The sequence below is a fragment of the Pithys albifrons genome, chromosome Z (assembly GCF_047495875.1).
Source record: "Pithys albifrons albifrons isolate INPA30051 chromosome Z, PitAlb_v1, whole genome shotgun sequence".
Classification (NCBI taxonomy): domain Eukaryota; kingdom Metazoa; phylum Chordata; class Aves; order Passeriformes; family Thamnophilidae; genus Pithys; species Pithys albifrons.
The window spans coordinates 8,399,945-8,416,275 of record NC_092497.1 but is presented as its reverse complement, the minus strand read 5'-3'; the positions used below and the strand labels follow the sequence as shown (position 1 = coordinate 8,416,275).

The following is a 16,331-nucleotide window of genomic DNA, read 5'->3' as shown; positions in this document are numbered from 1 at the left end:
GTGCAGATGATGTTTGCAGAGTGGTGGCTGCCTCCTGTCGAGGTTCTGGTTCTCCTTTCACTCCGACAAATGGTTCCCCCCAGGTCTTCAAACCCCCAGATTATGTACCCTCCGGCCCAGGTGGGACCACCCAGTCCCTTCTGCAGGGCGAGTTAAACACTGGGTTATCTGACCCTGTGAGTCAAGGGGTATTTTGGAATTGTTGATGGCCCATTAGCAGACACGCTCCCTCAGGCTCGGTGTGGAGGTGCCAACGACTCCCTGGAGGGGAGTTATCACTCCTCTTATCTCAGAGGTGTCTTTTACACCCAGCTCCCAGCTTGAGGGGTCAGGTGTGCCCTGGGCAGCTGCTGCAAATGGTTCATTGTTAACAGTTCTTGGGAAATAAATAAAGGTTGGGGAATACACAGCTTTGATTATCCACACAGTGATAAACTGGTCCCACCTGATAAACTGGGACAGGCAGGGCCAGGGTTGTAAATGAGACCATGGGCATATGAATAGTGGAATGTTTTTACTCTAGATCCCATGTCTTTTTCTTCTGTAATTTAGAAACTTTCCAATTAGTAGTTTTAACCAGACTTTATAACTACCCTAATTTAAAGAGTTTGTTTTTCTGTTACCTGTTTTTTGTCTCCTTCTAGGGTGGTAGAGAAAACATGTGAGTTTCAGTACTATTATTTCCAACTTCATGCAGTCTGCTCAAGCTGATGTGGGAAGGGCTGTGGGTTGATCTTAGTGCTGGGGAATACTGCTTGTATGTAGCTCATGCAGGGGAGTGACCCAGTTGTGGTATTTATGGCTTTTGCACTGGAAGATCAGAAGAAATCTGTGCCCTCTTAAGGGAAACGCCATGATGTGAAATGGATAGTTCAGTCCTTGAATGGAGCTCATTGTTAAGAATGTCAGTGAATCTGGTGGGATGAGTGGAAGGCTTAGTCCAAGGATATATATATTTCATTTTTTTTTTCTCCTTTTCCCTCTTCCTATGTGATTGTTCCACTTAAAGGAAGTTAAAACTGAAGTTTTTAACAAGTTACACTGCCTTGGTCTCCTGTCACCTGTGTTGTGGCAGCTGTTTCATCATCATAAAAGACTGAACTTTAAGAGCCTTCAGCAACAGAAATTGCCTAAGTGCAGAGCAATAATATTTATTAGTCTAAGCTCATTACTTAATATTTTTGTGGAGCTTTTATGGAACCATGATTTCTAAGCCATGTTTTTTAGCATAGTTACGGGATGATCTGTGCATAATGATCTTCTTGCCTACGTGATACCAGAATAATTGTTTTTACAGCCTGCTCTTGAGGTGCAGAATAAATGATCATTGTAAACCTTTCTCACTTTGTCATCTTTTAATCTTGATCCAATTATTTACACTGAGCAGCAAGATACAGGGTGCCATGCCCCAGACAGAAAGGAAAATTTACTCTTGCAGTTTGATATTTTAAAATCCCCAGAACAGGACAAACTGTTTTGTTTGGAGAAAGCTAACAAGAAAAATGATTGTTTTCTGGACTTATATTTGACCAGTAAATGTGAAAGAAGGATTAGTTTATAGATTAAGAGACAGAAAACTTTTCCAATTTCCTTTCTGTCTCGCCAGCTAAGCTCTGCCATTTGAGTTTCCTGTCTTCATGCCCTAGGCTTGTGAGGATCCCAATGAGTCTTCATTATGGCTGCAGGGAATCAGGCTGCACAAACCTGATTGTGGGTTCAGGTCCTTACTTTGTCCTTCCATGCTGCCCATTAATGTGCATGTACTCTGCTGAGATCAGTGTCTGTAAAATGTGATGTATTGCATGAAGTCATGTGCATCTTCCTTTGTAATATAATTAAATAAACATTGTGAGGAATGAACCTGTTTAAGGTGGAGATGGTGTTATCCATTTACCTTTAAAGTGGTGGAGAAATTGTAAGTCAGACTCTATGGCTGTGGGCATATATTTTATTTCTCTCAAATTCTTTTCAGGGTAAGTGAAGAAAAAGAGGTGACAGAAGAACGTCTGAAAGCTGAACAGGAATCATTTGAGAAGAAGATCAGACAGCTAGAGGAACAGAATGAACTTATCATCAAGGAAAGGGAAGATATCCTTTAAAATACGTGCAATGGCTCACTGAAATAAAAAGTGAACTACAGAAAAATAATTGTTCTAATTTATAGCATAGAATAAATCTGCATGTGCTGCCATTCAAAAGCAATCAGAGAGATGGCTTGTCAGCATGTGACATTGGTTCATTTGAGCTTAAAACTGCCATCCAGCTGTTCCTATGATGTTGTTTTGCTATGAAATAGATATTTGTCAACTAAAAATGACAATAAGGAATTTATGCATTAAAATATGATTATAGACTTTTTTTTTCTTAATTCTGTTAGGTGGTTGTAATTTAGGTCTAAAACTTGCGTGTATTCCATTTCTCTTTATGTCTAGAAAAAGAATCTACACTGAAATCTTATAAACTATATATACATACTAGGAGGTTTAGCCAATTTTGACTTTTTTGGGTGTAGTTTGCTTTTTTGTTTTTTTATAAACAATTAGCTGATTCTCTTTTTTTGCAGACTGTGACTTGCATTTTTTGAAGCTGCACATGCTTAAGTCCCAGTCTTGGAATATCACTTGCAAAGTCAATATTGCAGGAATTGCAGTTTTCCTTACAAACCTTTACAAAATTCTCTTCTTGATTTCTCTTCTAAATCTTTGATATTGATGCTTTGTTTTTTAATTTCTCAAAGGTCTAATGGTTGACTGTAGTGGCTTGTGGAAGAGACAGTGCTTGAAATAGTGTGTGGTTCATCAGGAGCTGTGTTTCCAAAAGGGAAGATGGCAATGCCATTTTAAAAAGCATGATGCAGTGCTGTTTTTAGTCTTGATTAATCTCTTGTTCAAGATAAAAATCAGGTTAGTGGCAGAAGCTGAGAAGAAGGGCTACCTGAGGTGATGGGAGGCCTGGAAAACTATTTCCTGAGGAGAAACTGAGGAGTGTCTGTGTATGTTTTTGAGTAGTGACTGGCAATATAGAAGTGGGATGGAATGTTGGAGTGAATAGGGGGAGACACAGTGCCAAGGCAGAAAAAACAGGTTTTTCAAGCCTATGAGCCAATGTTGAAACAGAAATAAATGGAAATAAACAATCCACCAACTTCTAAACATGAAGTTAGAGGAAGGTTCTTGAAAATTCATGCAGTCCTATTTCATAGTTCAGCACTATGAGGTGTAACAAAAAAGGAGGTTTCTTTATGGTGGAACTCGCCTTGTGAAAGGCCCTCAGTGATGTGTGGTCTCTGATTGCCCTTGGGGACCCAGAACATCCCTTGTATCACAGTGGCACTTCCATTGTTAGAGGTGTTTTGCCTGTAAGTAATAAATAATATACACATCAACAAACTTAGCTGGCCATGAACAGCTACTCAATCTGATGTATTCCAGAGCCATTAGATGTGACTACAACTCTTTTACATTGTTTTCACTGAATCAGTATTTTGCTGTATAATTCATCTTCTGTGGTCAGTCAGCTCCTGAATGTTCCTGATTAATTCCTGATTAATTCTTTTTAATTTACCCACCTAAAGCTTTCACTAATCATATGAAGTTTATTTGGCTACTGGGAAATTGACATCCTTACTTGTTTTATTTTGTTTTGGTTTTTTCCTTCCTTACTTTTTTTTTCTTTGCTAGAAATAGATTGCACAAGCATGAATACTTTTTCAGAAGTCTGGTAGACATGGCAGAAGGTTAATGCATGCAATTTTACACTTCATAAAACTCTGTAAAACCTAGAAATATAAAACAAGGTTATAATTTAAAACAATATAATTTTAACTACTGCAATACTTGCCTATCATACATGAATGATTCAAGATCTTCAACGTAACTCTGATCAGTTAATTTTTTAAAGCTTGTTGCAGAGACAAGAAATAGTAGAAATGACTTGCTGAGGTTGAATACAGATTATGGCTATTTCAAGTACAGCAACTTTAAATTCTTCAAGTTCTTCTGGATTGCAGAGTTTACTTGCAAATAAGATACCAGGGATATAATACTATAAGAAAACATTTTCAAGTCTAGTAAAATTAATTTTACTATTTTTCTCCCTTTCATAGCTAATTTATTCTCTATAAAATTACTTTCTTTACCCCAGTATTTAAAATTATCCTGCAGTAAAAAATTGATGCTTCTGATATAACTGCAGCTATCCAGTGAAGGGAAATTTCAGCTTGGTAAAGGTTTAACTCACTTAGCATGAGGAGGGTGGTTTTTTTTTTCAGCAACATGTATTTTGTTGTGGTTTTGTTTTGTTTTTTTCTTACTGAGATTCTGACAGATATTGTTTGGTGCTTGAAATTCCTACTTGGAGGAAAATTTGTCCTTATTTTGCTGTGGTTGATTTTTCTTTTCCCCCTTGAGCAGCTGAGAGGACCCCTCTGTTAGAATTCATTGCTGATGAACTATTACAAAAGCTCTGGGGGTAGGGAAGTGGGTGGTGTGCAGTGACCTCACTGCACAACTCTGAGTAACTCAGCAGTATTTAAAAACTGGCATCTGTCTGCAGCCTGAGATCACATTTGCTTTGAAATTGGTCAGTGTTGTCTGGGTAGGGAGCAACAGCTAAAATTTCATGCAAAATTAAAAGTCTCTTCTCTGCTTCCATTGCAGTTGAAACTTTGAAAATTGAGTAGTTGTTACCAGGGCATTCAATTAGTGGAAGACAACCCTGATGAGCACACTGTGAACCATAAAAGGGCCAGCCTTCTGTCAGCATTGCCAAGTACTTACTATCACAGAATTAAGGAAAATTAGTGATTTCAGGTAGTCATCTGGTCTACACCTTTTTCTCCTAAAGCAGTATTGTTACACCTGACATAATTTGGACATAAATAGATATTTTGGCTTGGTTTTTCTCAAGGAGTTTAACACTTGAAACAGTCTTCTTTCAAAAAAGGCTTGGTCTAAAGTGTTTCAAATAATTCCAAAAGAGGATAGAAACTTTATTTTACTTAAAATAGACTCTTGCAGCCTTTTCTCCCAGAAAGTTCTAGCTGTAATGTTCTTAGGAGAGGTGTTCCTTAGCAATGTTAGGATATGCATGCTGTGATGACATCTCTTGCTATTTTTGCTAAAATTTGCTCAGTTAAGCTGACCTGGAAAATCAAGTAACAGGTGCTCCCATTCTTATGATGCCCTCCACAATTAAGGCATCCTTATAGCTGTGAAGATGGGGAAGTGGTGGGGGAAAATAATTTTTGAAAGTGAAGATTAAGTAAGAGATAGAGGTAAAGATGTAAATGGAGTGTGTTTTGTGAAAGTGAGATCTATAACCTGGCTGCAAAGGAAGACTTGGAAAAGGAGGTTGAGCTAATGTGAAAGCAGTAAAAGCCTGTGTCTGATGAGTTCAGGAGTGTTTGGGATAAGTAGTGAGGGTTAGGTAAGAGCCAGGATGGGGGCAGTTGGCCTGGGCTCAGTCCAGCTGTGGGACAGCTGGTGGAGGCAGAGACGTGTCTCTTCAATGTATTCCAGCACTCTCCAGACTTTGAAACAGAATTTGGTGCCAGGCTCATGTGTGAAGGGTTGTCATGTGCAACCTCCATGTCTTCTTCAGTAGTGCTCCTGTTTTTTGTCTCTGAAGCTCTGTGGATACACACAGTGTGACTAAACTGCTTCAAGCTGCCACCAAAACTCTGGCATGGACTTCAGAGTGTGTGACTTTCAACTTCATTATTTTTATTTGTGTTGTTTCATTTACAATTAAACAACAAGGCATGAGCAGAGTGCACCACGTTATGCACTTAGTCTACTTGTGCTGCCTGTTTTTTCACTTCTTCTAGGACCTGTTAATAAAAAAGCTTTTGGCTTTCCTTTTTTTTTCCCCCTCCCGACATATTTTCATGCACCTATTATTAATTTGGGTCCTAAATATTATTTAATTTAACAATCAGAAGAATATCTTTTGTAAGATGACCTAATACTCTCATGACAGACTTAGGGAAAGTATCATCATAATGAGATTATTAAGAAACAAATACTACTGTTATTTCAGAGCCCAAAGAAATTAAGTTGTGGTCCTTAGCTTTTCTTGTGATCACCCTTAGAGATTTTTTTCATGTAAATTTGATGGTGTTACACAAATGAAGAAGAAGAAGGAACAGCCTTAACACATCTATAAAGATTTATTCATTGGGGAAGAGGAAAATTCTTTAAAAAAATCTTTGAAAAAATACTTGTTGAATTCTAAGCTCTGCTTAAATTATCATTATGTAGACAAAGGATAGCCAAGTAAAGTGGAGAAGAGATTCTGTGTATATCTAACTTACCTTTTTCTTTTTGTAAATTTAAGTTCATAGCCCTACTGAACAGCTGTTTCTGTTTAAATTTAGAATGTACCTGGGTTAGTTAAGCTTTTTGTTGGAATTATTTTCTGACTGAACGTCGACTTCCAGAATGGTATTGGACTGGAGTGGACCTTAAAGATCATGTAGTTCCAACCCCCCTGGGCAGGGACACCAGGTTACTGAAGCCCCAGCCAAGTTCATATGACAAATCCCATATGATTTACTTGGTTACTCTCAAAATTGATCACAAAGTCTGTTTACATACGTTCTTAATGTTATAGAACCACTTAATTAGTTGATTTTGCATGCAGTTAACATGAATATTAATTTAACTAAAACAGTTCATTTGCTGATATTGTTAGTGAGACACAGAATATTAATTTGCTGGAAGAATAATGAGCTTTATAAGCATTATCTAGAGACTTTAATAAAATGCTTTTAGTTGTGCTACAGTACTGTTCATTACATTAGTCTTGCATACATAAATTACATATTTTTCCTTTTTTCTATCTTAATGTGTTAATGTAGAATTAGTAGTATCTTTCAGAAGAAAAATAGTTTCTGGCTTTACTTAATGCAAAGAACAAAATCATAGAAAAGCAGGTATCAGAGTACAGAATTTAATTGCTTTTTTCTTTAATGTTGAATTTGCTTTCTGAAATTGAAGAGGGAAATAGGCACTTTTGTTTCCTTTCCATTTTCAATCTGGTCCATCAAGTTGTCACCACAGGTGAAGAAAGAAAAAAGGTGTTGCACAGAAGGGCTTTGGCAACGTATTTTGTGGAATGTGTGGTCTCTGTGTCCTGCTTGGCAGATACAAGTGTGTGTGTTTGCAAGAGGACAGTTAGTCTGAACTCAAGATGATGACAGCACAGCGTCAGGTAGAAGTGGGATATGGAAATTAACAGTGAAGATAAGCATATATATGAAAGTGGGTCCCTGTTTTGTTGCTCACCCTCCCCCCCAAAAAAAAAAAAGGGGAAGAAGAAAATTTCTATATAAAGACAAATTTGCTATTTGCACGAAACTTGTACATAGTGGTTTTGAAAGTCAAGATATTTACTTAAAACTCAGTAGCAATTTTAGAGTTTGACTTTGGCTAAGTCTGTTCCTGATGGTATAGTTTCTGACAAGTTATGAGCTGAGGCTTTGAAATCACCATCATTATTTTTCTTTTATTTCTTAGCTTGGCTCCCTCAGCTTATCAGCTTTTTTCCCTTTCTATTTTTCATATGTGAATGCATACTATATATCTTCTTGTGCATCATAATTTCTTTGAAGGCATGTGAGGAGAATGTAAAAATTAGTATTTTGCTCCTTTCTTCCATTTTATTCAACTGCTTCACTCTTTGAAGGTGTTTTCCTTACTGTTGTTTTAGGTATCTTACTAGTCAGTGTTTCTAAGCAACCATTGAGTCTATTGAAAAAAAGCTGCACTTATTAAAAAGTCCCTGAATATTTATATGCTATTCTGCAACTGTAGTGTTGGCTAAATAATGTATGTATTTATGAACTTAAACGTAGAAAAATCAGTCAAGGACTATTAGGTAAATAAGATATTTTGAATTTTTCATGAACTTTTAAACTAAAACAAGGTGAAACATTGTAATGTTGAGTTTTCAAATGGATCAATGGCTGGAGATTCATTTAAAGCTGAGCTTTCTATGTTTAATCCTAGTTAGTGCCTTAGAGCATGAGCTAGACACATTGGCCATGTTATGAAAACACCCAGAATCGACAGGCAGCTCAGGTGGCCAAGGCCACTGGGATCCTGTCCTGTATCAAGAATAGCATGGCCAGCAGGCCCAGGGCAGTGACCCTTCCCCTGCACTCTGTGTTGGTGTGGCCACACCTTGAGTGCTGTGTTCAGTTCTGGGTCCCTCAGTTCAGGAAAGAGATTGAGGGGCTGGAGCGGGTCCAGAGAAGAGCAACAAGGCTGGGGAAGGGAGTGGAGCACAAGTGCTGTGGGGAGAGGCTGAGGGAGCTGGGGTTGTTTAGCCTGCAGAAGAGGAGGCTCAGAGGTGACCTCAGCACTGTTGAGAACTACCTGAAGGGAAGTTCTAGCCAGGTGGGGGTCGGTCTCTTCTCCCAGGCACTCAGCAATAGGACAAGGGGGCACGGGCTCAAGCTCTGACAGGGGAAATTGAAGTTGGAGATCAGAAAACAATTCTTTCCAGAGAGAGTGCTCAGGCATTGAAATGGGCTGCTCAGAGAGGGGGTGGATTCCCCATCCCTGGAGGTTTTTAAACTGAGATTGGCCGTGGTGCTGAGTGCCATGATGTGGTAAAGGGACTGGAGTTGGGCCAAGGGTTGGACTTGATGATGTCTGAGGTCTTTTCCAACCCAATCCATTCTATGATTCTATGATTCTAAACAGTCAATAGCAGCCTCTGTGGAATGTGAGTTCAACAGGCTTTTTGTCTTAAAACTTTGCACTGAGTGGTGCAGGATTGTCTGTCAATACAGAAACAGACCTGTGAGGTGAAAGGAGCAGACGTGCTCTCTGTTCTGTACCAAGTGTGGAATGATGAGGTTGAGTATATTCTTGACAGAAGAGAAGACTTTCCCACCCAGCAGCTCTGGTACAGAATTTGGGAGGTCCCCTGAGGTGAGTGGTGAGGGCCAGTAGCGTGCTTGCATTTCCTCAGTTTCATGACAGTTTTATACTGTGATGATCTGTTCCTAGTTCTAGAGACTTGATGTTTCTGAGCTGACTGACTGAATAAGAGCGAGAAAGTTGTGCTCTGATGGGTTGTTGATAACCACAGGTAGCTATATATGCTTCACAGACAGCCTGACTTCCAGCTCTAGGTATCTTAAGCACAGACATGATATTATCTGTGTTAACTATCTGGTGTGGGCCTCGGAACTGGACATGATGATGGGCTGCCCCTGTGTAAACTACAGGAGTGATGTGTCTTTAGAAATGCACCTTCAGCCTTGATCTCATATATTAGCATCAGTTACCATAAAGAAAAAATACTGAAGTAGTTCAGGTAAAAAAATACTTCTCTGTAGAAGTCAGGCTGGGCAGTTTAAGCGTCTCAGGTTAAAGACAAGTATTTCTGGTTTTTTTCAGACACTTAAACTGACCAGGCTACTCACCTGACTGAATTCAACCCCTGGTTTCGTCTTTATTGCTGAAATATTTGGCTTTAGGCATGTGAGCTTTCAAAGGGATGTTTGAGCTAAGTTTTCCTTATGACATTTAGCTCATTTGGAAACAAAGACTGAGATCTTTTAAAAGGAGGCACAAATGGGAAAATGAGATCATTAATTGTTGAAGCTGGTACTGTAACAAATTGACTAGAAATGTGGATTCAGAGAAATTGATGTACTTTATCCTTTCAAACTAAATGAATTCTTCATCTGCTTCAGTTTCTCCACTATAATGAGGACGTTGGGCTGACTCTGCTATTGGTTTCTCTGTCTTCCTGAACTATTTTGGAAAGTTTAAACATTTCTTGCATGATTAAATACACTTTCAATAAATCAATCTCATAATAATTGTTGTTCAGGAGAGTTCATTATTCAGTTCAGTCTTTTAAATTACCGTTCTTCTTTAAAGGATTCTTCTTACGTAATGGCTTCTGCTAAATCCATTTGCCATGCTCTGGCTTGTAATTACTTTAGATTTGAAGAATAAAATGAATGGCTTTATTATTAATCAGTAGCAAATTTGTCTTACTGTTTTTAGAGTGGCCTTCGCTCATGAAATAGTTTTAATGGTCTAGATAGCAAAACACTTCATACCTCTCTTTCAGCAGAGATTTAGTGAAAGCAATCAGATAGTTCTGTGGGTTTTTTTGTTTGGTTTTTTTTTTTTTAACTGCTCCCCCATCAAGCATTTGTCACAGTGACTGTCATCATGTGTTTGCTGTTTTATGCTGTGAGCTGCTGGCCCTCTGAAAGCCTAGTTTTGCTGCCTGGTTGTAGACTGAAAGTTTTTCAGACTGGGGTAGCCTTTTCTTTTACCTTGTGGGGTGGAGTGTACATTGCACTTAAAAATAGCATTAATTTAACATTGGCTATTGCAGTGGACCTTGGCCTGTATGAACTTCGGCACTGATGAAAACTTAAGCTTACCTCCTTTCCGTTGTGGGAATTCACAGTGCTTGCTGCCAGTGCCTTGTAGTCAGAGCTGCAAGTCTGTGCTCTGCCTCCTCGTAGCAAAATGCCATCTTGTTTTACAGCAGCTGAGGCTGGGCAGATAACTGTCCTGTGTGAATCTTCTCCATTTGATACCAGTTCCTTGTCCACAATCTCTTGTAAGGTTGTTCAAGTCTATCCTTAATTTTAAGCTGCCAGCCAATGCAAACTAATATAAATGCATTTTCAGCCTTGATAAACTTCTTAGGATCTAGTGGATGTTACATTAATATCTCATTTTCAGAAACTACTTAGAAATGAAAGTGGGTTGGTTGTAGAGTTGCAGACATTCAGTAGACTCAGGTTTTAATTTCTTTAGGAATTCATTGCTATAAGAGCACACTTGATTTTGTTTCCTCTGTCAATGGTGATGTTTAACCAGGGCTAAGAATTTTGAGTAATGCTGAGGAATTGGAAAAAAACATCCAAAGAGAAATGAATAATATCCTTAAAGTCCTAATTCCATGGCTCTCTAGGAGGATATTAAAAATATAAATGTAAGACTGGATGGAATTTATCCAAACACAGGAACTTCATTGAAGACTTCCATGTGTACCTTTTATCCTTAGCTCTATTGGCATTACGCTCCATGCTCTAGTTCCAGGAGTTGTAGTTTTTCATTTTACATTTACATTTTTCAGTTCAGATCCTAGTAGGTAATATGTTTATTTAAGTACATTTTTAATTGTGGAGGTGGTAAGCTTTTACTGATGGCAGTGTGGTCACTTCCACTGTGTGTATGTCAAGAGATTTACATAAAGGTCAGCCCCTTCTTGGGACAAAAAAATACCCCAGGGTTTATAGCAGAGGGAGTACAGTTGTAGTAATAAGGATTATGTTGCTGATAAGTTCCCCTCAAGGCCCCATGATGGTAATACCCCTATATTTTGTCTTTAAAGAAAACTGCTGAGAGGCAATAATTTTTTTTGTATGTGTCCCATTTTCATTAATGCATGGTAATTGATGGAGTTGCAGTGACTTGTAACAGTAATGAGTTCTAAACATAAGAATGCACTCCTTTCTAATAAGTGAGCACTGCTGGGGTTTAAAAGCGTACTAAATCAGTTGCTTTAGTATGAATTTATTAGTTTTTTTCAGCATTAGCTTTAATAGTAGTTATTTACATAAGCGTACATCCCATTAACCGCCATCAGGGCTGGAAAACATGCTGAACTGTTCATATTTTCATATAATTATTGAACATAATGGTTTCATTTGCATTTCTAAACAGTGATGTTTCTGTCAGGCTTGGAAATAGTGTCTTTACGCAGTCCCTATTTCACATCCACTTATTTGACATCGTTAAATTTTATGCTAATGTGCTTCCCTAGAATGTCATCAGTAGGACAGATGCTTGCACTTTAATATACAAATCAGTGATGCTTTCCCCTCCCCCCTCCCCTGAACTGCAAAAGAAATAAAAAAGCATATCTGCACTTTTTAGATATAGTTTGTTTCATTCTAGAGAATCTGTAAGGAATGAAACTCAGGTTTCACCCCTACCAGTCACTTCCAAATGCTGTAGTAACAGAGACCTTTGTTTTGAGCAGTGGGGGAGGATGAGTCTTCATGAAAGAGGAATAGTCTTCTAAAGTTCAAGGCAATGGTGTGTTAAAATAAAGATTGTAGCCTTGAGCTTGCCTTCTGTGTCAGTCCTGGAGCCTCACAGAGCTAGTTGCCTATTCAGGCAGGGGTCTGTGGATTTGCTTTCCTGGCAGCAGAGCATCACTGTAGAGAGGGTGCAGTGAGGGAGCAGTTCCAGCTGCCACACTCTGTGCTCATCAGCAGAAGTGCATTTGGAATTTTACATTGTCAGGTTTTTTGTTTTGCACTTAAAATATTTTTTTTCATTTTTTTCATCATGCAGAGCTTTTTGACACCTTGCTGAATGATGGTGGTGGTGATTGTTTGAACAGCGTTGGCTTGTTTCTTTATACAAATATAAGAGCTTTGATACTTGTACTAAGGTTAATGCTGAAAGTTAACACAAAAACCTAAGCAACATTGCCAGTAATTGTACTTCTGGATGTGGAAATGGTTGAAAAGAAATAAACAAATATAATCAGCTCCACCACTGAAACCACACTGTTTTCCTCAATGTAAAAATGAGATTAATATATTGCATCTTGTTCTGTATGAACTTTGTCTTAGGGTGACTTACTTACCATTTCAAGTAGAGTGCTGAAGGTAGAGCAGGTGAGTGCAGCCTGCAGTGTCACAGGAAAAAGTAACTGCAGAGATGGACATATTGTGTGTTGCTTATGAGCAGGACATGACCCATGTGAGTGAGCATGGAAAGCCAAAGAATCTCCAGCTCAGTTCTTTGCTTTCCCTGGCTTACCATATATGTCGTTGGACAACTCTGCTGTCTTCTCTCCTAGTTGACTTTTTAAAAATTTGTGGTACTGCTTACTGGCCTTTGCCTGACATGAAAGGTTAAATGTGTGCATGTTGCTTAGTTATGGCATTTCATGGACATGCTCTGACAGTCTTAAATAAAACCAAAATGTTAGGATCAAGCAGAAGACTGAGATAAGTATGTCACATATTTGTCATTTTCATTGTTTTAAACCTAAAAATAGATGTTAAAAAACAACTGTTTTTGTTAATGTCTTAGAGGATTTGAAGGAGGCACCCAAATGGAAAAGGGTACTTGTACTGCAATGAAAAGGCATATTTTATGCATAAAGGGACACGTGAGCAAACTGGAGATATACTCTGATGGGTTCTGGGCTTCTGGTGTCTTTAATTATAGATGATTAACAATTTGCTAGTTGCTTTGCAGACAAGTATGGAGACAAAAACCCCTTCTGGGAAACACTTGGAGTCTAAGACCTCGTTCTGATGGTGAGTGTAGAGCTGTATTTTAAGTAATGAGAAGTAGCAGTATTAAAACAACAACAAAAATTTGACTTTCATTATCTCTGAGAGAACCATTGGATTTCTGAAGGATTCAGTTTTGAGCTTGCAGTCATGTAATCACTTTGTAGCAAACAATTTGGAGCAAGGTGCTTTTTTGATACACCTTTTACTCAGGAATAAAACAGGACACAGCAATGTGGAATAGCAGTTGGTGAGATGTGCTAATTCCATCAGTGAAGTACTGGGAAATTTAAAGAGAGCACCTCTGGCATGCAGAGCAGGCTGTTGTACTGCAGAGATTCTGAGCTGACCTCTTGTCAATGTCTCATTTAAATCCTGAAAAGAAGACTCTGGGTAATTGGCAAGTATCCTTATTTTAATATGCGGCCATAAAAAGGTAACGTATGATGATTTTTAACATCAGAAGATTAACATTTTACCTTTAAATAAAATATGATTAACTGGTGCAGAATTAAAAGTAATAGAACTGAAATATTCAAACTATGACTCTGTGGTGTCAGATTATGTGTCAAATGTGACAGTTTAACTACTGAAGTGATTTAAAAAATGAGTCAGCTGAAGGATGTATACCCCTAGTATTGAGAATAAAATGAAATAAAACAATTGTGGCTATCAAAACTTTCTCTCACCATCCTGGCTGAAGAAACCAGGAGACCAAACTATAGTGTTTGTTTACGGTGACTGGATCTTGCCCAGGTGCCAGTACAGGTGCAGTGAGGAAGGAGTTGGCATGGTGGGATGGCATCCTAAACTATGATTTTAAGCCACCAGGTGATGATTATGCTTAAATTTAACTGCCAGGTCAAGACTATTGCTTCTGGATTCAGCAACCTGCAGGAAGTTTCAATTATGATTGATCTAGCAATGCATCTTTTCTTTCAACAATTTGCTATCAGCCAGGCTTTTTCTTATCCCTGCACAATTTCATTTCTGGTAGATTGGCATGTGTTTTGATACATGAAGCCACATATTTGCCATCTGAATTGTTTAGTGTTACTGTTTGGAAATGCGAAAATGCCATTGTGAAGGTTTGTCATTTGACTTCTGCATATTTTAAGCCCTTGTTAGTAAAAATGATGCTTTTTTTCTCTACCTGGTAGTTCTGTAAATTCCGCTTGAAATTTGACAGTAAAGTGGCACCTTGCTGTCTTCTGAAGTCCTGTAAATGAATTTTTAGAGTGCAATTTGGGGATTTAGCAATCTTCTTGTAGATGTTGTTTTCAGCATGTTTGTGCACATTAAGCTGTGACACCTTGAAATTGTGGAGGAAGTGCCAAGAGGAGGAGTGGAATATGGCTCATGTTCCACAATGTGAAAATAAAAGAAATGGTAAATAAAATGTGCTATGGTCACAAAAATTGGCAGGTCTTAATTTTGTTTACTTCCAGAGAGCAGAATACTTGAGTAAGTGAGTTGCTTTCACATAATTTCTTCACAGAGTAGAATTTTAGTAACTATGTAAAAGTGCAAGCAAAGCATTTTACAGCCTTCATAATACATGAACTCCTCCAGTGTGGATTTCTTCATATTTTCATTATCTTCAGGGAGAGGTTTTGGTTCCTATAAATATTGTTAGGCACATTGATGAAAGATCCTTAGATGCTTTTAAAGAGGTTACTCATCGCCTCTTAACGGTGCAGAATAAGACTCAAGTGCGCACAGCTCTTAATGTCCAGCTGTCATTTCAGGTAACTGGACAAGTCCTGTGAGGCCTTACTGCTCTGTTTCAGTGCAGATAATTGTATTTAACTTGCTATTGCTCTCTGCTTTAACCTGCCAATAAATCTACTGCATAAATTTATCCTATGAAATGAAAGAAATTAAAAATGAGAAATATGTTTCTAATTATCTGCAGAGAGAAGCTATGGGAGCAAGTAACTTACCTTCAGGACAGAATTTCATTGTGGAAAGGATTGCATAGTACTATCTCTGCTAGTGTGGGGCTACATTTGGTTGCCCTGGAAGCCTTTTGGTTTTCCCAGCAAGCTGTCTGGGTGTACTGCCTTAGGTACATATGCTGTGGTGTCTGGGGATCTGTGCACACACAACCTGTGAATACCAGTTGATTTTAATGAACTGTTTATATTGAACTTCTCTCATGTTGGCAAGTTTTATGTTATATATTACACTTCTGTTTCTGGAAACAGCCACAGGACAGTGTAAAGAATTCAACAGCAATACAGTTGCATTGTTTTGACTGAACAGTGAAGGCATCAGAGATTCTTCTGACTCATCTTCAGGGGCCAGATGACTATCAGGAACATTCTGGCTCTTTCAAACAGTCCTCTTAACATATTTCTGTTCCCAAAGCTGTACATATCTGCCTTGGTTCATTTGTTACTTCTCTCCACTGTGCCATTTTTTAAGCGTCAGTGTTTTAAAAGATTTTCTAATGTTTTTTTGACACCTTTTAATTTCCAAGTCACAGCTAGCTCAAACATGCTTGTTCTTGTGCCAGTGTTTTGCTTAATTAGATCTTCCTTCTATTTAATGTCTATGGAAAAGGGATTAGAGAAATAGATGCTCCCTTTCTCCAAGGGAAAGGAGAGGAGAAAGTGAGAGAAGGTTTTCTTTCACTTGGATGCATGTTGTATGAATGATGGGAACTGCTTGACTTCTGGATTAGAAAAGGATAGAAATCATGGTGAAATGGTACAAGGTTGGGGAAGGATTGTATGACTGAAAGGTCGGGGAGCTTAGCAAAGTCAGAACAGCACTGTGTACTAATTGGGATTTGTTTGCTTTTTCTTGCATGTGGAAGTTGTCTTGATGAAATTCATTTTTGCAAAGCTGCAGAGCAGAATTTCTGGTTAATGTTCCAGCAAGTGTCCAAAGGTCAAATTTAAATGCACATGTGTGGTACAGTTAAAATTTGGTCCTCTTAAGTATCTGAGATGACTGAGCAGAGATATGATGGCGTGACTTTAAATAGACCTCTTGACTTCCATGATGGCCAAGGTGTCTTGTC

General features: G+C 38.4%; 1 protein-coding gene across 4 annotated transcripts in view; it reads left to right on the top strand.

Moving 5' to 3' along the window:
• The window catches only part of KIAA1328 (KIAA1328 ortholog), a 180,041-nt gene that overhangs the window by 19,822 nt on the left and 143,888 nt on the right, over positions 1-16,331 (top strand). For all 4 annotated transcript variants that reach the window (XM_071581065.1, XM_071581062.1, XM_071581064.1 and 1 more), the window contains exon 5: positions 1,973-2,088. In XM_071581065.1, coding sequence (XP_071437166.1) covers positions 1,973-2,088 — 116 coding nt within the window. The remainder of the gene's footprint in view (positions 1-1,972; positions 2,089-16,331) is intronic.